This window comes from Saccopteryx leptura, chromosome 2, assembly GCF_036850995.1.
Source record: "Saccopteryx leptura isolate mSacLep1 chromosome 2, mSacLep1_pri_phased_curated, whole genome shotgun sequence".
NCBI classification, from domain to species: Eukaryota; Metazoa; Chordata; class Mammalia; order Chiroptera; family Emballonuridae; genus Saccopteryx; species Saccopteryx leptura.
The window spans coordinates 108,998,986-109,023,144 of NC_089504.1; the positions used below are offsets into that span (position 1 = coordinate 108,998,986).

The following is a 24,159-nucleotide window of genomic DNA, read 5'->3' on the forward strand; positions in this document are numbered from 1 at the left end:
GCTTAAAAGGAAGCAGAGCTCCTTCAAGGAAGTGAGCTTCCCTGAAAGGTTAGGAAGAATACATCAAATAAGAGAATGTGGTGTGAGGTGAACTCAGGAAAGGAACACTATGTGAACTGGTCCTGGGTGAGAAACCAGCAGGGATTCAGAGTAACTGGGAATACTGAGAGTTGAAACTCGTTTACGTCGGTCTCCACAACTTCTTAATTTACTGATGTGAAAATAAGCCATTCCAAAGGGTGGTAGCCTTCTATCCATTTAAAGAATCTATGTCAAAGAGAGCAGAAGGAAGAAACTCTAGAACAGGGGGCCAGTTCACTGTCCCTCAGACCATTGGAGGGCCGGACTATAAAAAAAACTATGAACAAATCCCTATGCACACTGCACATATCTTATTATAAAGTAAAAAAAACAAAACAGGAACAAATACAATATTTAAAATAAAGAACAAGTAAATTAAAATCAACAAACCAGTATTTCAATGGGAACTATGGGCCTGCTTTTGGCTAATGAGATGGTCAATGTGCTCCTCTCACTGACCACCAATGAAAGAGGTGCCCCTTCCGGAAGTGCGGTGGGCCAGATAAATGGCCTCAGGGGGCCACATGCGGCCCGCGGGCCGTAGTTTGGGGACCCCTGCTCTAGAAGCAAGTATCTAGAAATCTGGAGAACAGCAGTGGCAGGAGCCAAGGCCGTAGCAATGAACAGGGCTAGATGAAGAGAACTCTCCATGCCCTGCTAAGGGTCTGCACTTGATCTTAAAGCACAGGGAGCTAGTGGTGGGGTTCAAGTGAAAGAAAGAAAGGATTGGTGTTGCATTGAAGACATATACTTTATAGGACCACACAGTACATAAATAGATTTATTGGTAGATAGCAATAAAAGTTTCAGACAAAACTATCTAAAATTTTCTACTATACTATCTACAATGCACTTTGATTTTCTAAATATTCTATGTTAGTGTATTTCATTTAAAGATAGCACTTGTAATGTATTACTTCTTAACACACAAGGCAAACAAGCTGCAATATGAGAATCCTTATACTATATGTCAAGAACAGAAGCAGAAAAATGGTCTTGAAGTTACTTCTTCCTGCCCCACTCAACAACCTAACACAGTAAGGAAATTAATACAGAGTTTGAAACATGCATGTTATTTATTTCAAATAGAAAAAAAACTTTTTAATTTTTATCATAAAGTCTGATAAATCAGATATTATTTTTCCTACTCAATAGAGGCTTACAGCGATGACATACTTCTTCTGAGTTTGCACAATTAATAAATAGCAGAGTCAAAAACCAAATGCAAACCTAATTCTGACCAGTTGGCTCAGTGGTAGAGCATCCACCAGTACATGGATGTCCCGAGTTTGATTCCTGGTCAGGGCTCATAGGAGAAGCACTCATCTGCTTCTCCACCCTACCCTTTTCACTTTTCTCCCATCCACCCACCCCCTGCAGCCATGGCTCAATTGAAGTGAGTTGGCCCTGGGTGCTGAGAATGACTCCTTGGTTTTTGTCTCAGGCACTAAGAAGAGCTCAGTTGTTGAGCAACAGAGCAAAACCCCAGATGGGTAGAGCATTACCTCCCTAGTAGGCTTGCAGGGTTGGTCCCAGTCAGGGCACATGTGTGAGTCTGTCTCACTGCCTCCCCTCCTGTCACTGAACACACAAAAAAACACAAAAACAAACCAACCCTGTCAGTCTCCAATAAACTTGCTCTTTCTGTCACATGATGCTTCCTACCACTGTCACTGACATTCTGAGGATGAAATTATGTCACGTGAAAGTAAAGACAGAGGTAGTAGGCAAATTTCACTTGTTTCATACGTATCCTAAGTTTACAAGGTTTGAATGTGTCCAAACTATTTCTCAAATTTTCAATACATTTTTATATCCTGACAGATTAATATACAGAATGAATGACAGGATCATGGGCCAATGAATGCCTGGAGTCACCAGAAGCCTAGAAAGGCCAGGAATGGGTTTTCCCTCCAGCTTGTGAAGGAAACATTAGGATGCTGACACCTTGATTTTGGCCCTGTGATACTGATTTCAGACTTCTGGCCTCTATAACGGTGGGAGATGAAATTTCTATTGTTTTAATCCACAAAGATTGTGATGGTTTGTTTTAGCAGCCACAGGGAACTGAAATAATGGCCTGGTCGGTGTAGCTATGGTAACTATAGCAAGCCTGAGCGTGAGCTGAGTTTCATGAGCATGCAGAGGTACAGTTTAGCCAATTAATTGTACATCTTGTGCCGTCGCTGTATGTTTTTCCTTCCCATCTCCGGTCAGTTTGTGTTGTGCGATGAGAAGAAGGGTAGAGCATAGTCGATTCAGCCCTTCAGTTGGCTTGTTTTTGTAGTTGATTGGTGGTTAGATACAGGGAACCAAGTTATTAATTAAGCACTTTTGCATAATAATGAAAAGTTTTGCAAAGTTTTGCAGTTAAATAAAACTGGGTGTGCATCCTAGTTATCTAATTTACATATTTTAAGAAATTGAGAAAGCTCTTACTTTCCAGAGGCCTCAGCTTCCTTATGTGTGAAATGGGGATGAAAATAGTTCCCCATAATATAGTATGTAAGGATTGAAGATGTTTACAAATAGTTTAGCTCCATGGTAGGCATATGTGTATATGTGTGTGTGATATATATAATATATATATTATAGAATTGCTTTATATAAATGCATATATGCTATGACAGAATTGTGTGTATATATATATGTGAATAGATATAGATATACAGGTATGGATGTAGCTATGGAAAATTCATTAGAATTTTAACAGCTAAAATTTTTTTGCCGCTGTTAAAAATTCTATTCCACTTTAGCTGCCTTGGGAATTACAGGATAATAAACACTGTTTAATTTTGTTGTCAATTATAGATTATATTTATATTAAATCTTTATAATAAGCTATAATTGTCAACAGAAAGTATTATAAATATAACATTATTAAAAATTGCAGATATACTCTGTGGGGTTTTAATAAATTCCTACTTTCCAGTTTGTTTTAGACACAAAACAAGGAATTTTATTTTTTTATTATAAAGGTATAGAACTGTTCTATATTTAAATAATGTTTATATGTAGGGCCAAAGTTAGATATAACAATGAATTATTTCACTATTATTAGTGAATTATTTCACTATTTTAAATACATAGTTTCACTACAAAATCTATAAATTATTTTTTATCAAAAAAATTATTTTTTATCTCATATGCCCATTGTCAGTCAAATAAGTTTGTACATATGATATATATGTTTGCTCACTTATAGTTTGCATTGGGTGTGGGAGACAGGCTGTAAGCTGGCAAAGTTATTATATCCTAAGGTTTAGTTTTAAGACTAAGCCTTTCCTGCCCTTTTAATACTAAGATCTTTTCAAAACTAAGCTTTCCCACACCCTTGACTGTTGCATGATGTGGGGTGGTGCACTCTTATGAGGAATCCCATTTATGCCTCAGATAAGTGACTTTGTATCAGAGACTTCCTTATTTGTATATTGGCTTAAAGGGTTTGATTTTTACACTATAAAATGGGGCAGACCGGGGGCTTGCTCTCTCTCAGTTCCTGAAATTAGCATTGCAAGGAGAAGCAGCCAAGATGGTGGAGTGCTGAAGGAGAAGCCAGTTTGTGCAGAGTTTGTGCAGAGAGAAGGAGATGGGGAACAGAGGTGAATAAGGCTGGTGAGTTTAAAAACCTTTGATTCTAGGAATACTCGGATAAGTCAGTGGTTTTAGGAGCTCTGAATGGAAAGGGAAGTGTTTTCTCACTGTGTGTATTTCTCGCCCGCTGGGTGCGAGCTAGGATTAAAGGTAATGGTCCACCAGTTCTTGGCTCCGTTGTTTCATTACCATCTGTCTGAATCAAATGCGAACCTGCATGGGCCAGGCGGCTGTGATGGTGGCTGTGGCTACTGGATTTACACCCATAATCTCTCCCAACCTAACCAAAGTTTATATTCCGGCTGTACGTAGAATAAACAAGTATAATAGTAAAAAAAAAAAATATGCTTATTTATTTTGCAAGGTTGGAGACAAGGGAGGGACAGGGAGAGGAACCAAAACCCAGAAAAAGAGAAGGAGGAGGAGGAGGAGGAGAGGGTGGTGAAGGGAAAGTCAAGGGTGCAGAAGAAATAAAAAAGAAAGAGGAGGAAGAAGAGAAGGGGGAGGAATGAAGATGATGATTTGAATTTAAAGATTTGTGTCTTGGGGCTGATTTTGTTAAATGCATTTGTTAATAAGTTTAAAAACATATTGGCCTAGTCTCAAATAGACATCAGACCAAATACTGATTCATCAAATTACTGAATAGGAACACAGGCAGCCTCTATGAGACCCAGTTTTTTTGTAGATTTGGCTATGATGGCTAAGTGAAAAATGCAAGAAAGCATCTAGCACAGCACCACATATATATAGCTGACACTCAATCAACAGGTGAATCATGAGTGGCCTGATACTGCTGAACTCTAAGGTTCATCTCTAACACCTGATGCTTCTGTGGTTGATTTCATAATATTTTTTGTTTGGAACATGGCAAATGCAAAGGAAGTGGGCAATACAATTTTTAAGTGTAACAAGGTACGTCATGAATTTTTGTCTGTATCTATCCACACAAGTCAGTTTAACTGAACTCATATTAAAATCACTTAAGTGTAATATCATAAAGCAACTAGCTGGGAAATGTTCACTGATATTCAAAAAATTATCTCATCAAAGAAAACTTTTCAAATAATTATACTGAGATCAAGAAGACAGTATTCCCCCTCTTTTATTTCCTTTTTCTCTCCTCATAGAAGTAACTTTTTTTTTTTTTTACAGAGACAGAGAGTCAGAGAGAGGGATAGATAGGGACAGACAGACAGGAACGGAGAGAGAGATGAGAAGGATCAATCATTAGTTTTTCATTGCTACACCTTAGTTGTTCATTGATTGCTTTCTCACATGTGCCTTGACCGTGGGGCTACAGCAGATTGAGTAACCCCTTGCTCGAGCCAGCGACCCTGGGTCCAAGCTGGTGAGCTTTGCTCAAACCAGATGAGTCCCTCCTGAAGCTGGTGACCTCGGGGTCTTGAATGTGGGTCCTCCGCATCCCAGTCAGATGCTCTATCCACTGCGCCACCACCTGGTCAGGCTAGAAGTAACTTTTTTTATAACATTATTGAATTGTCACAGGTTTCTAAGCTCAAAATATCACAGTTCATATTTAAAATGAGCTCATATCTTAGTATATTGTTTTGCAAAGTATGATTTTAAAAGTTCTTCAGCTGTTATATATTTACTATAGAGTATTGTACGTGGTAATTTTTATGATGGAGCAAAAGTTCTCTAAAAAAAAAAACTAACATTATGAAAGGGTCACTACAAAATATTTTTCATAATACTACATTTGATTGTACATTTTGTTCACTGGGATACTGGCCTATCAATAGGAAACAATATATAGCATTTTAAATTAAATGATCAAAATAAAGAGTATGCTAAATGTTTAGAAAATTAGTTGATATTTAAAAATAGATCAGAAGCCTCTAAACACTGACATATCAGGGAGGGGAATTAGGAGACTGGATGAAAGAAGGTGAAGGGATTAAGCAAAAAAAAAAAAGGTATCTAACACAAAGTCGGTGATAGACAGAAGTTAAGGAGGAGGGTGGGGTAGGTGGAGGGGGGGAAATGGGGGGGGTAAATGGTGGTGGGAACATCCATGCTTGGGATGATGGGTAAATGATGCAGTATAGAGATGATGTTTAGTGGACTTGTACACCCGAAACCTGCATGGTTTTGAGAACCAATGTCACCCCAATAAATTCAAATAAATAAATAAGTAGTGAAAAATGTTAACATTTCTCAAAGGTTAGTATATATATATATGAATTTCCTTCCAGAAAAGGAAAACTTTTATATATTCTCTCTAAAAAGAAAATAAATGTACATAGAATCCATAATCTAATCCAAAATTAATTATATCACTTCAACTTTTATTTGCTAAACCAATTTAAAAACAATAATTACACTTAAAGCCTTTATTCCATAATACAAAGTCAGTGCATGAAAGCATTCTTGTCTTTTCAACATTTATTCAATTTCTGAATGGCAGACCGGATAACTCCCACAAAAATAATAATTTCCATGTTTCAATTTTTCTTTATAAAATAGACAATGTATTTTAGGGGATATCTTTCCCATTTTAATATGAATATAGTTTTAAAAAGTTATGAGGATTGAAAATCCAAATACATCTTTAGAATAGAATACTGAGCAGAATCCATGGTCTTTGGTGTTCTGTTAAATCAATCTAGCAAGTCAGTTTCAATGGACTTTAAAGTTCTAATTTCCTCATTGTAGACATAGGCAGAGACTTTGAGCATTTACTGAATTCTTTTTCTCTGGGTCAAAGAGTAAGAATTAGAATTCCAGTGACCATTGTCCTTTCAACATGACATAGTTCCTCTCAATGTCCCCATGTTCTTTTAATTGCTTCATCTAAATTTCAAATTACTGGTATACAGAACAACTTCTACAGATAAACTCAGTTTTAAAAATCAGCTATGTAATATTTTAATAACTTCAATATAAATTTTCTAATACTAGTAGTTATTTATTTTTCTTCCAGAGTTTGAATATATATGAAAAGAAGGAAATCATTAATGAAATTAAAAAGGAGAGATTTTAATTTAGTATTTTGTTAGCTATCAGGGCTTTGTTCATAGTAAAGCATTTGTCTTCATTCAGCTATCTCTTTCTAGCCATTCTCAGAGATGAACCATTCCAAAATGGCAGGGGATCATGTGAATGAACTCTCTTAGTAATATTCCACTCCTCTGAGTCAGAGTGATAGAATCCTGCAGTGAGCCATTTATAAGATTTTATTAAGCCTTTAAGAGCATTCTAATATTTTCTCCCATCCCTATTTGGTGAGAAACCCCATCTTATCTAAATAGGTCTTTTCAAAAAGCAGCAATTACATGTGGTGGCTGGAAGAATTAAACGTTTTAAGAACAGAGAACTGATAGAAGTACAGGATACTTTTACTCTCAAGGATAGTCTCACTGTCCAGATAACTGCAAACAACAGGACTGGAATGAAGATGCCTGTGAAATCTATATGGTAATTATCCTGAGGTCATAACCCTGTGGGTCACGGAATCAGATAATAAAGGAAACACTGAAAATTAATTTCCTATTTTCTAGGAATTAAAAAGGGAAAGAGGCAAAAGAATATAAAAAAAACTCTTACATCAGCAAGTCTTCAATAACATGATGTGATGATAGAAAACCCAGGTGAGGCAAAGAGAAGCAGCAGCAAAGAGGAAGGACAAGCTGGGACTACGTTTGCCAGATCCCTAGCTAAGATATATAATCTAATTCTTGGTGTGCAGCTATTTCACATAAATGAGTTTCCTAATCCTTCTATGCATTTGTAAAAGTCCTCCAATATAATGGTCTATTTTAAAATAAAGAAAACTTTGTTTTCAAAACAGCTTTTCCTCTACATGTCTTACATTTTTGTCTCATAACCTTGCACTTGTGCTTTTGCATTTCAAATGAATGTTGGGCATTTTTTCCGTGCTATATTTAATCTGCTAGGCATTCTAGACATTCCTGGTATTCACATAGTTTACTAATTTATTTCCTCATGTAATCTCACCAAAGTTGCGGCATGCAGCATATATTTTGAATCCTGATACCACCCACCTAGAAATTACTTAACAGGTGCTGTCCATATTAGTAACTTCCTCTTTGGACGATGTTAAATATAGTGTAGAATAAGCTCCTAAAAACTAAGTTTATTTTTCAGGGAGAGTTTAGTCTCAAGTTTATTAAGGAAAGACAGCCATAATTTAAATCTCTGAGCAAATATGAATCACAATCTCTCGATAGTGTTAATAAGTTGCAAAAAGGACAAGTCCATATTTTTCTTAAATATATACCCGTTGGTTCATGTTACTTAAAAGAATTATTTTTGAATTTTCTTTATCTATTATTAGATACTACAGTTGGATTTTTCTTTACTTAATAACGTAACCATTAGAGAATCATATGGAAATGAATATATAGTATCTAATATTTGAAATCGTTATCATATTGATTTGAATTCTTCCAATTTCTATGTATGCCATTGTAAAATACATCTTTATACAGTCATATTCCATTATGACATGGCACAAAGAAAAATGTATCACCATTCTTTTCCAACATTAAATCCTCAACACAGACCAAATTTCCTCCTTTGCTACTTGCTGTGGAATTTGAAATCATCACTTGTCTCCTTTTCCCCCTAGATCCTCCTTCTCTCTTCCTACTGCTTTCTCCTCCTCTGCTTACTTTCCTCCTTGCAAAAAAACTCCCCTCATCTTGCCTTCCTTTCAAATTCTATGTATTTTTTTTATTTTTCTAGTCAATAGGAAACTCTTTAAAAGATTACTTAAGACTCGATGGACATCTGTACCCCTTAGTTACTCCTTAACACACAAGCGCTCTACAGAAGATGTTTACATAAAGGTCATCAATGCCAGTCTAATTACCAGAAGATATTTCCACATTCCAGTTCACCAACTAGTTGGCAATGTAACATTTGACAGTGTCGGCCACATATGCTTGCCTTACTTTACCCTGTCTTACCCAGTTAGTTCAACTACTATAGCTTAAGCAATCACAGTGACCCTAAATGTTAACAATCCATACCTGTTGATCCCCATTCTCTCAATAATGGGTTCAATCTCTCACTGCTCTTTCCTTTTTCTGGATCATACACATATGTTCATCACAAACAGACTCATATTCCCCAATGTGAGACCCTCAGCCTTCTTCCCTTCTGACTTTACACAGACCTTTGAGATCTCATCCTTGTCCACCGTTTCAACCATTACCTATACACTTGGTATATTCTAACCAATACATTACTTCTGATCTTCAAAAACACATGCCTAGTAGCACAAAGTCACTTCCTACTTCATATTCCAGTGGATATGTCAAATTCTGTTTGTCAAAATATGAATGTGTCATCTTTCCCCCTCATGGTTTTAGCCTGTTTTCTCCCTCTATATTAATCATCTTGTTTAATGATAACCACTTATTCATTCAGGCCAAGAAATGAGAGACCATCTTATACTCCCTATACTCTTCATCTTTGACATATAACTTGAGACCAACCTGTATTCTACAGTTTCTCAAAAGCATCTAAGGTGACACTTTTAATATTGACATCAGGTCACTCCTTAGCCCCACTTTAAGTCTACTAAAGGCTCCTCAACCAATAAAGAATAATATGCAAACTCTTTACTTTGGTCCTACATGATGAGACTCCCCTTGTCCCCTCTAAACATTTCTCACTGTGCTTAAACCACCATGGTCTATCTGTGTCTGGAACACACAAAGCTCATTTCTTCAGAGTCCTTTTGTTCCTGCCTAAGCAATAGCATTGCTATTATTTATTTAAATATTTGTTCCTGCGATCTTCAATTGTCCCTATACCTAGTACCTTAGATGCTCAGCTAATATTAGATAAATATGAGTTTTTTGGCTGTTACAGGAATCCATCAATATATTTTAGAGTCTTACCACAAGAAAATTTCTATTCTTAAAGGATTAAGATATTTCAATTAAAGTTATCAGGTCTGAAATTTAAATAAAGACAACTTGTGACTAGAAATTGTAGTGAACCTAATTTTACCTTACCTTGTGTTATTAAATACAAATAGCAGCCAATGACCATAAAAGACCAGATATATGAACAGATGTGGTCAAAAAAGTTCTATGAGTAAGAATAGCACACAGTGTTCCTGACACAGTGCCTCTCAGTTGTTATACAATAAAAATACAGGAAACATCCTGTTTGGAATAGATAGATGAAATTTATAAGTCTAGTCATGCTATCATGATTCTCTTTCCTCTACTTTCTTGTTTTTGTTAAAATCTGGAATTTTTATTCTTGATAATATAGTGCCAATGCCAATTAAGAACAGAGGCAAAAATAAATCAACCAAAAAATTACATTTAAATCACATGTGTTCTTCTGAATCAACATATTGAGGGCATGCCAATTCCATTCAAAGTTAAACCACATCAGAAAAAGTTAGAATCTAAGTTACTCAAAATCCAATGTGATTCTGACTAATACTTTTTGGCTGGAAGAGCTACCTCTGCATTACATTTATATATCTCAGGCTGTGATATTTCTGGTTTTTTTTAATTTGTTTTTTATAAGAAGCAGAAATATCAACCTGACACACATACTAGATGTTACATGACATTTGGGGGCTAATAAAGAGTAGGAAGTAATAAAAAATTAATAGTCATACTTTTAAGGATATTTTTACAGATTTGAAGACTCTGGTGCAAATATTTCAGATGAATATCTAAAGATTGAATCTCCAGTTATAACCTTTGTACGTATTTTTTTCTCCTGTCATTCAAAAGAATGAGCTTAGTTTTTCATCAAATTCCTGTCATCAGAATCAAATTGGAATGACAGTGGGGAGGTTAAAGCTTTAGTATCCAACACCTCCTTATGGTTGAAATAATGAAAAAAATAATTTAAAAACCAACATCATTGGGCTTAAGAAACATAGTATATGATATTTAGGGTCTAGAAAGACTTTTTAAAGATATTAAAGCCCTAAAAATCTTTTAACACGTGTTAATTCATGAATGTGGTCTTTATAAAGTGCATAGCAATACTATTCTGCATTTCTTATATCGGTTTAGGTAGTTAAATATGTTCATAATTACATGCGATCATCATACTCTAATTGGAGAGCATTTTATAGATGAGGAAGCTGAGGCTCAGAGGGGTTACATGTCTTCTCAATGTCACACAGCTTTTATTATAGCAGGGGATGAAGCTATTTAAATGCTTTCAGTAAGACTTCAGAAAATAACTATAATCAATCTCTATAAAGTCATGCTTGTGCCCAGAGTAATTAAATCAGGAAGTTCCCTTAAACTTAATATCTTAGAGTCTTTCTCTATAGTGATTTTTTCCCCACAATGGCTACACAGAGTTCACAACATTGGAACAGGTCCTTGGAGTGCTCATCACACACACGTACGTGTGCGCGTGCACACACACACACACAGAGAAAACTGATGTGCTAGTTAATCATTTTCAAAATAAATTCTTTCTATTATTTTGGATTTTAGTCTTCTCTTTAAGTAAAACAGGTCAGCAGGTCAAAAAAGTTTTTTTTTTCATATTCTAGTCTCTGACAATTAAAACTCACAAAGTTTTTTATAAAATGTCTATCCTGTGCTAAAAGTTTTGGAGATCTCATATTGTGGATTTTGGCTACTGCTCTTGATTTTATCTTTTGATGTAAGTTCAGTTAAGGTATTTTGTGTTTCAAGTTGTCCTCTAACATTAAGTTGTGGCTATTTCATTAAGGGGTGAGTTTTTATTTCAGCAGTTTATCAACCAATTATTTTACTATAAAACTTAAAGTTTTACCAGTTGGTAAAGATAAGAGAATACTGAGGGAGAGACAGGCCTCTAGATTGATGACTTTCTGGAAGAGGCTATGACTCTTGCCTCATAATTAGTCACTGCTCAGCAAACTTTCAGAAGCATGCCTTTAGAGCTATTTCCAAATGTGCTGAAGAATCTATGTGTTTGCACTGGACTTTGTTATGAACAAAGAAAAAACTATTTATGTATTTTAAAAATGCACATAGTAAGTTCTGTTCTCTAAGCCAGTTGTCCAGACAAAAAGACTGCACTTAAAATTGGAAATGTGTTTTATTACCACCAAGATCAGTGTTAAATTATTCAGACATCAAAACAAAAAAGATATCAAGGATGTGATAAAACACCTGGAAATATGTTACTTAGGAGTCATCCATATTCCACTATAATGATGCTATCTATCACTTGTTCATAAACTGTACCCTAACAATCTATATGATAGAACATGTAAACAAGAAGGAAGACATGCAAAAGAATTTTCTAGTCAACTTACAGATGCGGTTAAAGCTGGAAGTGAAGATAAGCATTATATTTAGAATAAATATAAATCTTACCATCTGAGATTGACTCCTAGGACATCCATTGATATCTTCAACTTTTTCATTTGCTAAAGCCAAGAAATAAAAGAGAGATAAAAAGAAAGATGTTTAATTTAAGTATAAGGAAGTGAAACACAAAAGAAGACTAAGGAAAAAAAAACACCAAGCAAAATGCCTCGGCTATATTCCCTCTTATCTCCCAAGCTATGTGTGTACAAGAGAACATACTTGTTAGCAGCCACCAATTCCATAGGCACGAGTCAGGCAAATTAAAAAAAAAGAAAAGCGAGTGAGAAGGAAGTTCCTGCTAATCCTTTGGCCTGTGCCCAATGACGGCTGCCATGAAACCTTCACAAATGTCCTTGCTAGGTCAGGATACAGTTTCAAGGAATCTCCGAGTGCACAAGTTGCTCCAGCTAATGAAATGCACACATGGGACACATATGGTTTAACGAGGCATTCATTTCTGACAACTCAGTGTATGCAAGATACAGTTCTAACCATTTATAAGTATGGCCCAACTGCCTCTTCAAACATTCTCACAAAAAGACATAAATCAGGGGAGAGCTAATACATGGACCAAGTTTGTATGCATTCAACTTAAATAGTATTTTACCAGAAGGAGTGGGAGTAGATGCTTTTGTTGTCTCTCTCAGGGGACAGGTCTTACCAATGATCTGGATGATTTCAGCTAGCAGGACTCCATCCGCAATGTCTTGTTGCAAATCCTTGATCAGCCGCTTGTGGCCGGATTTTGCTAGGTAGTGGTTGGCCCAGTCCGTGTAAATCTGTTGAGCAGAGGGAGGAAAGAAATGAAATGGGATGAAGGGATGAAGGAAAAGAGAGATAATAAAAATGCTTCAAGCAAATGTGGGATTCAAAGGGAAGCTATTCTGAATCGCATTCCAGTTTACGAAGTCACAGCTCAAAAGGAAACAGTTGTAAAAAAAATTTTAAACAGCTTTTTCCTCCACTTATCTCTTGTTTCAAAGGGAGATGATTCATTCTCTTTCACAACCAGGGACTAGTCACTTGTGACACAGCAAAACTCCCTTCCCGGATGACTCCTGTTTGCAAATCAGTTTGGGATTTCAACTCTCTTTCCCTGGTTCTATCTTATTGTAAATACTCCTGTTTAACATGGTAAAAGGAAGCCACCTGGCCTGATTTCTGCAGAAACCTGACTATAAAGATTTGTGTTTCTCTGAGAAGATTTTATTAAATTTGTCACATGTGATACTGTATGTGACACTATTTTGGCCTCATTTTAGGAAATGATTGCACAAGACTAAGATATTTTATCCTGACCATCATCTCCCATTTCAGCCTCTTGAAATGTGTTTACATAAGAGAAGAGAGGAAGCAAATGAAATTATACATAGAAATTACAATATAGAATTGAGGATGTTGGCGATTTGACATAGAGTAAAGGTGACTCTTCAGCAACAGGTTATGATATAAGGAAAAGATGGAACTGTTCAAAAATTTTACGAAAATAAAATGTTACCAATTTTTGAAATGTAATGGGGCACCCACTAATGTAATGTAATCTAACTGAAAGGAAATTAATATGTGTTCAGATTTCTCAATTTCATGGTGGATTATATAAATATATCAGTGAGTTTATTGCAAGGAAGACTATGATATGGAATGTAAGAGAAGAACACAAATTTTGAAATGAGATTGAAGAGGGGAATTAAATGAGAGGTATGAGATAAAATGTGTTCCAGAAGCGCTGGAATTAGAACTGGGACCACCGTGGAATCTGAACAGAAGTGAAGGGAAGTGCCTCCTTTAGAGACGGTACAAGACATAGACAGGAAAAAAACAAAGATATAGTTGTTAAATCTATAATTAAAACAGGATTCTTAAAGAAGAACAAATTAGATGGAAAGGGAAGTTGTAACTTAAATGGTAAGCACTGAATGCCAAGTCAATTGTAAAACAAACAAACAAACAAACAAATCCCAAAACACTTTTATATCTATTATAACAATACACATTTTAAAAAATATTTTATTTTTAACTTTATTCAGTTTTTTTAGAGAGAGAGACAGAGAGAGAGAGAGAGAGAGAAGGGAGAGGAGCAGAAAGCATCAACTCTCATACATGCCTTGACCAAGCAAGCCCAGGGTTTTGAACTGGCGACCTCAGCGTTCCCAGGTCAACACTTTATCCACTGTGCCACCACAGGTCAGGCTACAATACACATTTTTTATAAAATAAATCACAAGTGAGAGCCTCTACACAACTTGCAACCCCCCCAACTTTTAATGATTTGGTATAAATAGTTCTAGAATTTTTTTCTAGAACTTTTTACAAAGGACACCATATTACACATACACACACACACACAGATTTTAGGCCAAGATGACTCAAATTTTATATATCATTCTAAATTCAAGTTTTTATGTAACAATATTTTAATAAAATTTCTTTTAAAATATTTTTTTATTGATTTTAGAGAGAGGCGAGAGAGAGGGGGGAGGAGTGAGGAGCAGGAAGCATCAACTCCCATATGTGCCTTGACCAGGCAAGCCCAGGGTTTTGAACCGGCAACCTCAGCATTCCAGGTCAGTGCTTTATCTGCTGCACCCCCACAGGTCAGGCAAAACTTCTAGGACCATTGCCCATATATTTACCTCACTATTTTTGATGTTCTATTACACGGAATACCAATCCTCCATTGAAGGACATTTAATTTATTTAAATATGTCACCATTACATCTAAAGTTGTGAGAGACATCCTTATATACCTGTCTTTGCACACTGATATGCTGGTATTTCCATAGCATCAAAACCTAAAAGTGGGGCTGCTATTTGTATGAATCTTAGGTACAGATATTCAAACATACAACATAGAAGAAAGAATGTTTCTTTATCTTACAATATACAAAGTTGCATCTTAACACATATGTAGGAGTGATTAAGTTTCCTGAAAACCATAAATAATAAAAAACAACCAGCTGCATGAGAAAAATGTGTGATAGCAAAATTATGTCTCCTTTCTTTATGGTCACAATCTTTATGTTGAAGATATTCAAGTGTGAGAAAAATAGTTCTGAACTAGAAAGCAAGCACCTGATTTCTAGAGGACCCTCCTTTACTTGGTGATCATCTTCCTCCATTAAGATTTTGTTCTTCTTGTATTATTGTAAAATTTCATTTTTATAAGGATGTATATATAGTATGTAGAATCTAAAACACTGAGTATTGTCTCCTCATCTACACATCATTCAAAGCATAGCATTGTTTGGCCTTCTAGTAGAAATTTCAGGTTGATCCAGTCTTTTTTTTTTTAATTGAATTTAATGAGGTGATAATGGTTAATAAAATTATATAGGCTTCAGTGTACATTTCTATAACACATCATCCGTATGCTGTTTTGTGTGTTCACCACCCCAAGTCAAGTCTCCACCCATCGCCATTTATGCCCCTCCCTCTTCTACCTGCCCATCCCCTTCACTCTGGTAATCACCATTGCTGTTGCAGGTAGACCCACCTGGATTTCTGCCTGTATCATAGGCAGTGAGTTATAAGGCTCAGTCGATTAACTTTAAAGATAAAGAACATGAGTTCTGGAGTCCGGCAGGCCTGGCTTTGTGGCCCAGCGGATCATTCACCACCAATGGGACTTTGAATAAGTTAGTTATCCTATCAAAACCTGAGATTCCTCATTTGCAAAATAAAGATACTACTACTTACATCATAGGATAGTGTCAGAACCAAGAGAGCACCTGTAAACTACCTGTCACAGAGCTAGTCCTGAAGAAATATCTATTATTATTATTATTATTGTGAAGTCTAGTGGTACTTGCTGTGATGGTTTTCCAACAAATATTTTTTAAAGTTCTCATCTGGCAGAGGTTGGAAATGAGAGAGTATCGGCAGCAGAAGACACTTGCTTCTGACTTGACTGACATCTCTGACTCCTCTGACTTCTGATTCACTGAGTGCATCGATCTGCCCACCATTGAACTCGGAGAAATGCACTTAATTTTTAGGCTGTCATGTTCTCATCTGGACCTGCAATGCCTCCACTGAGACATCATCTCCATAAAGCTCCATATTGCATGGAGTTTGTTTTATGAAATCATTAAATTATGGGGAAAAATACTTATTTAAATATACACAGAGTGGAATATATTACAAATGGAAACAAGAATATTTTTGTATTCCAAATGCATGTCAACAGTGCCTTAGGCTCTGTCCAAGTCTCTCCTAGGACTTAGGTGAGAAAACCGATGGGAAGCCGGTTGGTAAGCTTCAAGACCTTGTTTGGAAAGCCTGTGATTTAGCTTACAAAACAATCTTTACACCAACCAGGAATTCCAAGCCTAAGAGCTCTGACCTGTTCAGCATCTTTGACATGTGAAACTTAGTTCAGATATAGTTCTGACTTCAGTTGCAATCAATTCAGAATACGTAAATGAGGCCCTGGCCGGTTGGCTCAGTGGTAGAGCGTCGGCCTGGCGTGCGGAAGTCCCGGGTTCGATTCCCGGCCAGGGCACACAGGAGAAGCACCCATCTGCTTCTCCACCCCTCCCCCTCTCCTTTCTCTCTGTCTCTCTCTTCCCCTCCCTCAGCGAGGCTCCATTGGAGCAAAGATGGCCCGGGTGCTGGGGATGGCTCCTTGGCCTCTGCCCCAGGCGCTGGAGTGGCTCTGGTCGCAACAGAGCGACGCTGGGTAGGGGCAGAGCATCGCCCCCTGGTGGGCAGAGCGTCGCCCCCTGGTGGACGTGCCAGGTAGATCCCGGTCTGGCGCATGCGGGAGTCTGTCTGACTGTCTCTCCCGGTTTCTAGCTTCAGAAAAACAAAACAAAACAAAAAGAAAAAAAAAAAAGAATACGTAAATGAATGTAAAGTAACTTTCCATTGAAAAATAAGTACCATACACAATATTTTATTCTCTCTAATAAATATATGTGAAAGCTACCTATGACCCTTCAATTATAGCAGTGCCTTTCAGAAGGATGTTATCATCTAGATAAGAAAATATAAAAGAATTTTAAAAATTATACAAATATATTTAAATATATAAATATATTTTCCTATCTTTTAAAAAGAAAAAAAATTAAATTTAAAAAAGTGGAAATATGAGGTGTGTCTTTAATAAGACAGTCTTCAAGCAAAGGGCATATAGAATATAAATGTATTGAAAACTCATCAATAAACTATTGTAATATTTTGATGAGAGAGGATGCAAGCAACTTTGTAAACTGTCATTTGAATCTGTTCAAAAAATATAATAAAATGATGAAATTATGTCTGGATTTTGGATCTGAGCTCCAAAGTTGTCCTTGGTTCATTTCCACTGAAAATCTTACTTTTTTTTTTTTTTTCCAGGACAGGGAGAGAGAGTTAGAGAGAAGGATAGATAGGGACAGACAGACAGGAACAGAGAGAGATGAGAAGCATCAATCATTAGTTTTTCATTGCAACACCTTAGTTGTTCATTGATTGCTTTCTCATATGTGCCTTGACCATGGGGCTACAGCAGACCGAGTAATCCCTTGTTCGAGCCAGCGACCTTGGGTCCAGGCTGGTGAGCTTTGCTCAAACTAGATGAGCCCGCGCTCAAGCTGGCGACCTCGAGGTCTTGAACCTGGGTCCTCCGCATCCCAGTCCAATGCTCTATCCACTGCACCACCGCCTGGTCAGGCTCCACTGAAAAATCTTAATCAGAGTATTTAACCTTTGAGCTTCAGTTAAATACGCTACAAAATGTGTAGTAATGTATTTTGTAGAATTATATACAGCAAGAGTTATGTTTTTAATGAATATATAGAAATAATTCAGAACAATATCAAATTAACCATAAATCAATGTTTGGTACCTTCTGTACCAGTGTTGATGAATGTTTTAGTCTGCAAGGTTCTGTCCAAAGCATTAAATGCAATTTACCTCGTTACTTCTGAAGCCAGCTTTCCTCAACTCTTTGAACTGCAATATTATGAATATAAATGAAATCTCATTAATAATTACATTTCAGCTAATTCAGAAGAACCAATGGAATTATATTTACCAAAGGGCTACTTATACATTGTAGCATAATTGTATGCATAATAGTTAATTTACAGTAATTAAAAATAATAAAAATAAAAGGTGCCATGGCACAGTTGACATTTTGTATTTATCAGCATGAATTTTAGGGCCTATTAGGCAATAGCATGTATTCTTTAAGGATACTTCTACATTGTTGAAATTTCTGCTCTGTCATTTAATATCCATTGATTGAACATTTGTTTCTCTTTGTGCCTGAGTTGTATCAGCTGTAAAATGGCGATATTATTCTCTATTAATAGGATTATTGTGAGGATCAAAAATATTTATACTTTTGAAAATATTTATACTTTTGAAACTAAAGTTATATTTTTATTTACCAATGCATTTATCTGTTTAAATTTATAGCCACAAATATTAGCTTGGAATATAATGATATCAATTTTCATATAGGGGACAGAAAATTATTAGATGAACAGAAATAAATCTAAATGTAAGCTGATGGAAAAAGAAAGGGTAGTGCTTACTGTGATAACTACAGTATGGTCTAATTTTTTTCACCTGCAGTTTCCTTATTAAAACAACTGAGGTCATAATACAAACTGTAACATGACAATCAAATCAAATCAGCCAACACGGACTGAGCAGCGCTGCTCTGGGTACTATGGGCAACACCAAAAAGGATAAGGTATATATATAGTCTGCTCATGAGGAAGGAGGGAAGAAAGGGGAGGGAACAGGTGAGCCAATTTTGAGAATCCTCAAAGTGTTCTCCGCAGTGATGATGATCTGGTCTCTCCCTCATCTTGCTTCTTAGGTGCCATTTTAGCTTGCTAATTCTTTGTCTAAAATCATCACTTCCCCAAACTTCTGAGCACTTATCAGCATTCACTTGAAACCATATATGTCACTCTCCAATCCTTCATGGCACTCCAAACGTACTGAATACTTAGTTCCTGAGGCAATATTTTCTCCTCCAACCTGAAGTGTTACAATCATCCTGGAGAATTTTATCATCAGTGTAGACAATCTGTCAACTGTTCTGCCAGAAATTAAATATACAGTGAAGAACCATCTACTCTGTCTTAAACTCACAGTGCCTGTTGCCTATTAATGATCTTTTCTTCTACAGAGAATATGGCAGTTGGTCAATTTTTGAGAAATAATTTGGATATTATAATTACACAGAAAAATTCTGGTGCTAATTTAAATCTTATTTCACTTAATTTCAGTTGCATTTCCACTGCTACCAGCAGCATGGAAAAAAAAAAGGATCTATATAGCATTCTTTTTTCCAAGATGTATGTCTACAAATAACAACATTGAGAGTGAGGCCCTGTTTTAAACACATTAAATGGTTTAACCCATTCAATCCTCAAAGCTCCGTAAGAAGAAGATGCTGTTATTCCATTTTAGAGATGAAAATCTTGAAACAGAGAGGGGAAGCATTTTCCTCAGGTCAAAACAGCTACATAGACCCCAGATGTTCTGGCTAAGAATCTGCACTCTTAGTCCCCACAAAAGGAAATGTTTCATTTCTGAGCCTTCCCTAATTCCAGCCTCCTGCAGTTATTTCCACTGCATCTGACATCCATTTCAAAATATGGGGGGGAATCCTTTGTTTGACTGCTATAACATCTGGCATGTAGAGAGTGTTCCATGGGGAATCCATCCTAACAGCTTGCACAGTTCTAATAATGCAGGTGACAATGTGAGCTAAAATCTGCATATTAAATTATACCATGAAGTATTTTAGAGAAAGTTACGAGAATTTTTTTTGTTCTCACAATTTTCTAGGAGTAAAAATAGTCAAACTTGAGATTCTTTTATCTTCTTTTCATCTCAGTCTGATAATTGATGCTAATAGAGCAAATAAATTTAAAGTAAATATTAGTGACCATTCTTCAAAGATTAAATAAAATGGCAGAAAGTATTTGTAAAAAAATGATATTAAAACACACACACACAAATTTAAGAGAGAATAAACATGTTATAAGTCCTAGCATTTCAGAGTTTTCTAAGCTTCTTGCCTGGGTTTTTCCATTCACATCCCAATAAATAGCAGTGAAGAATTACTGATAGAAACTTTTAATGGAAACCAGCGGTTATCAAAGTATGGCCCTTGGACCAATAGCATCTGAGCCATCTGGGAACTTGTTAGAAATGCAAATGATCAGTTCTCACTCCAGATCTACTCACTCAGAAACTCTGCAGGTGGAGCCAAGAATTCAAGTTTTAACAAACAATCCCTCTAGGGCATTCTGATGTACACTAATGTATAAGAACCACTGGCATAGACCAAGACTGTTTACAAATAAAAATGGTTTTACTTCTGACACTTTAAATTACATTCCCAAGTAAAGAGAAAGCTATTTCAGCATCAGGAAAAGGTAATGAAAGATTCATGGCTTATGCAGTATTTACTCTTACCTCCTAAACTCCTTTCGCTACTAAGAAAAACACACCTCACAAAATACTGATTGCAAATGCTATTTGCAAGCCATTTGTTCCTATATTTTAAACTTTTTAAAGAATCATTAGTGATTTAATAAATCAGTAAAGTTAGGCATCTCTTTCAAAGTTCTTCTGAAGCAGAAAATCATTTATTCATTTATTTAGAAAAATGTGAGCAAGTGGTGGTTTACATTTGCTTAGAGTAGACTAAGAGCATAGAACTGGGAGGAAACACACTTCCCATTGTGCTGAGAAGCAGCAGTGGGAAGTAATGGACATAAAAGTACAGCCCCACGGGGCTCTGAGTACATCCATCCAGGCACTGAGAGGTAGCAGGTTTAATGTTTCTGGGGGGGAAAGGAGAATTCAAAATATTTTTTATCTTGCTATATTTGTTTCCTTTTTATTAGATGAATTCTCAGCAAACACTACACGAATTTGGAAGATTTTGTTGATTCCCACTAGAGCACACCCTATTTTCATAAATATTTAAATTTTTCAAGCGATCATAAATTAGAATATACTCACACACACACACACACATACCATACACATATGTATAGACATGTCCCATGGGAAGATCTGTTGTCTAGTTTTTTAAGGACACTTGGATGATCCAATATATATTCCAATCAATTATTTTACCGGCTTCCTGCAGGTGGTTTCTCTCCAGTGACATGCTATAGCTCCAAATCACCACGGGGAGGAGCTAGAGCCACACAATTCCAAGATCATTAGCCAATTCTGGCTGCTGTGCAGCTTTCTCATTTTGCAAAGGAAAACTGCTCACATTAGTCTCTTCACAATTAAAAGAAAACCGAGACTTCAGAAATCATCATTATTAACAGCCACCTTAAAATCTCTAAATTTTATCCTGAAATCCTTTTCATTTTAAATGTACCCCAATTGCTAGATTGCTAAGAATTCCATTTGAATCTCTTGTACATTATTGCACATCAAGTAAAATTAAAAATAAAAGTGCAAAAAAAAAAACCCTACCGACTGCTCATTATAAGATTTCACATTGTGTTTATATACAAATAAAAATCAAGATTCAAAAAAAAATAAAAATAAAAGATTCTAAACTGGACGCTATTTCAAATTCAAGCCTCCAAACCAAATTTTACAGTCTGATTCCTTATAAACCCATCCCTGTGATTGGAATTGTTCCCCAAGAGGTATGTGAAACATGATCTAAATATCCACCCAACATGGAACATTCAGGAAATAAGATTTCTTATGAGGTGAGGAAGTCTATCTCAGTTGATGTAGTTTTTCATCAATTCCTAAACCCTCTAAGAAAAATAAAAGAGTTAAATTTCTGAAGGGTTTCAGAAGTGGAGACAGAAGTCAGAAATGTGGGCTCCTTTCCCAGGGCCACCACTTACTACTAGATCTTGAGTTTCCTTCTCTTCAAAGTAGGGATGGTATCCTTATCTACCCTGCCTATCTCACAGGATTAGTGTGAGGATTAACTGTAATAGAAAACATTTGCAAAAGCAAGATGCCTTATACAAAATCAGGCATCATTTTATAATCAATGAAATGTACTACCCATGAATTACATTAACTTACTGCCCAAAACAAACATGCAATAATCTTAAATCACTATTGCACATGCATATTGAGATCAACTACTTCTGAGTATTCTTTCTTTTTTAAAATTTCATTAATGAGACACAGAAACTAACTTATTTCCAGAAAATATACTACTTTTGAATTTCTTCTTAGTTCATGTCTGATATATTACCTAATCTATTCCAAGGGAGGCTATATACACATCATCTATGAATCCCGACAATGGATGATTATACAACTACTCCACTTTTTAGCAAAAGTTGACCCAACCAGGGATGTACTCCCAGTTGCTCCATGACTGGAAGTTCCCCACTTCTACCCATTGTTAGAAAAGCTATTATGTGTTAGCTGGGTTTTTTTGTTTTGTTTTGTTTAGTTTTTGCCAAAATTGGTGCTTTACCTTCCACAGGATAAAATATCCTCTAGCAAGTAGACTCTCACACAGGGACCTCATTTCCAGCTCTTCTTTCCTTCATTTAGGTGCTGAAATGTAGACCAGTTCTCACCAATGGAATGTGAGCTAAAGTGACATCCATCTCTTCTGAGTCTGGCCCATAAAAATATCCCATACCCTATTCTCTATTGTTTTTATGCTCAGGGAAGCTAGGAGTATATATCCAGGTGGAACATGAAAGCCACGTAGTGAAAATGGCAGGATTTTCATCATTTGCATTCCTGAGTGACTGTCTAAAACAGAGCATCTCAACTCGAAATCCAACAGCCAAAAATGTCTTAGACTGTGTGTGAGAGAGATAAAATGTTATTGTGTTGAGTCCCTAAAATCTAGGAGTTTGTTACAGGGCTGGTGTTGATTTGAATTACAGAAACACTCTCTTTGCAGCCAAAGACTCTTTACAGGACAACTTCTTTATGTCCAAGAATTCAATGACAAGTCCAACAGAGGACTAATGTCCATTCCCAATATTCCTGTTTCCCTTCCAGAGGCAACTGCTCTGGACCCACAATCCTTACCTTCATTCCTTATCATCTCTTTATTAACTTATCTAATATACATTTTAAAATACTTATTATGAACTCTTCATCACTAGTAAATCTCTTCCTTCTTAAGCTCTGAGCTTGGACTCCCAACGGTTCCATTCAATTTGTTACTACTGGTCCTGGGATGGGTGTGCTGGTGTAGGGTGGTCAAATGTTCACAGCTGGTATCCTTGAAACTTGGTATAGCGATGGAAGTAGATGAGTAATTAAAAGATCAATCTATCAGAAAAGAACCAGGATGTTTACAGGAGCCTAGTGACCAGAAAAGCAATTAAGAAGGAGATCAGGCCCTGGCCGGTTGGCTCAGAGGTAGAGCGTCGGCCTGGCGTGCGGGGGACCCGGGTTCGATTCCCGGCCAGGGCACATAGGAGAAGCGCCCATTTGCTTCTCCACCCCCCCCCCTTCCTCTCTGTCTCTCTCTTCCCCTCCCACAGCCAAGGCTCCATTGGAAGCAAAGATGGCCCGGGCGCTGGGGATGGCTCCTTGGCCTCTGCCCCAGGCGCTAGAGTGGCTCTGGTCGTGGCACAGCGACACCCCGGAGGGGCAGAGCATCGCGCCCTGGTGGGCAGAGCGTCGCCCCTGGTGGGCGTGCTGGGTGGATCCCAGTCGGGCGCATGTGGGAGTCTGTCTGACTGTCTCTCCCCGTTTCCAGCTTCAGAAAAATGCAAAAAAAAAAAAAAAAAAAGAAGGAGATCAAATGCAAAGCCCAAGTTCACAGCTTGAAGATTTAAAGCACAGACGCAGAGAGAGCTAACCCAGTGTAACTATTTGGGCACCTTCAACTAATGGCTGAACCAAGGAATGTCTTTAGGGCTGGCAAAGACAATAGCTTCCTTTAAGCCAGTGATTCTCCACTGGTGTGCCACAAGAATTTTTAAAACACTCACTACATGACTATTTAGTCGGGGCATCTGACTTCTTTTCCCTTAAATTGTCAAATAAAAAAATGACAATAGCCAACACAATAGCCGTCTAGTGTAAGTGAATCAAAATTATACCTAATTTTTGTCAAATCAGCAAAAATTATATATTTTTGGGAGGTGCTGGAGAATTTTAGTGATGAGTTTATGTGTTCCCTGAGATGAAAAAGGTCGAAAATCGCAGCTTTAAGCAAATG

General features: G+C 36.7%; 1 protein-coding gene across 3 annotated transcripts in view; it reads right to left on the reverse strand.

Moving 5' to 3' along the window:
• NAV3 (neuron navigator 3) overlaps positions 1–12,749 on the reverse strand; it is a 277,955-nt gene extending 265,206 nt beyond the window's left edge. For all 3 annotated transcript variants that reach the window (XM_066368505.1, XM_066368504.1, XM_066368503.1), the window contains exons 1-2: positions 12,679–12,749; positions 12,024–12,076 (exon numbers count right to left, since the gene is read on the reverse strand). In XM_066368505.1, coding sequence (XP_066224602.1) covers positions 12,024–12,026 — 3 coding nt within the window. In that variant the 5' untranslated portion in view covers positions 12,027–12,076; positions 12,679–12,749. The remainder of the gene's footprint in view (positions 1–12,023; positions 12,077–12,678) is intronic.
• Between the last annotated feature and the right edge of the window lie 11,410 nt (positions 12,750–24,159).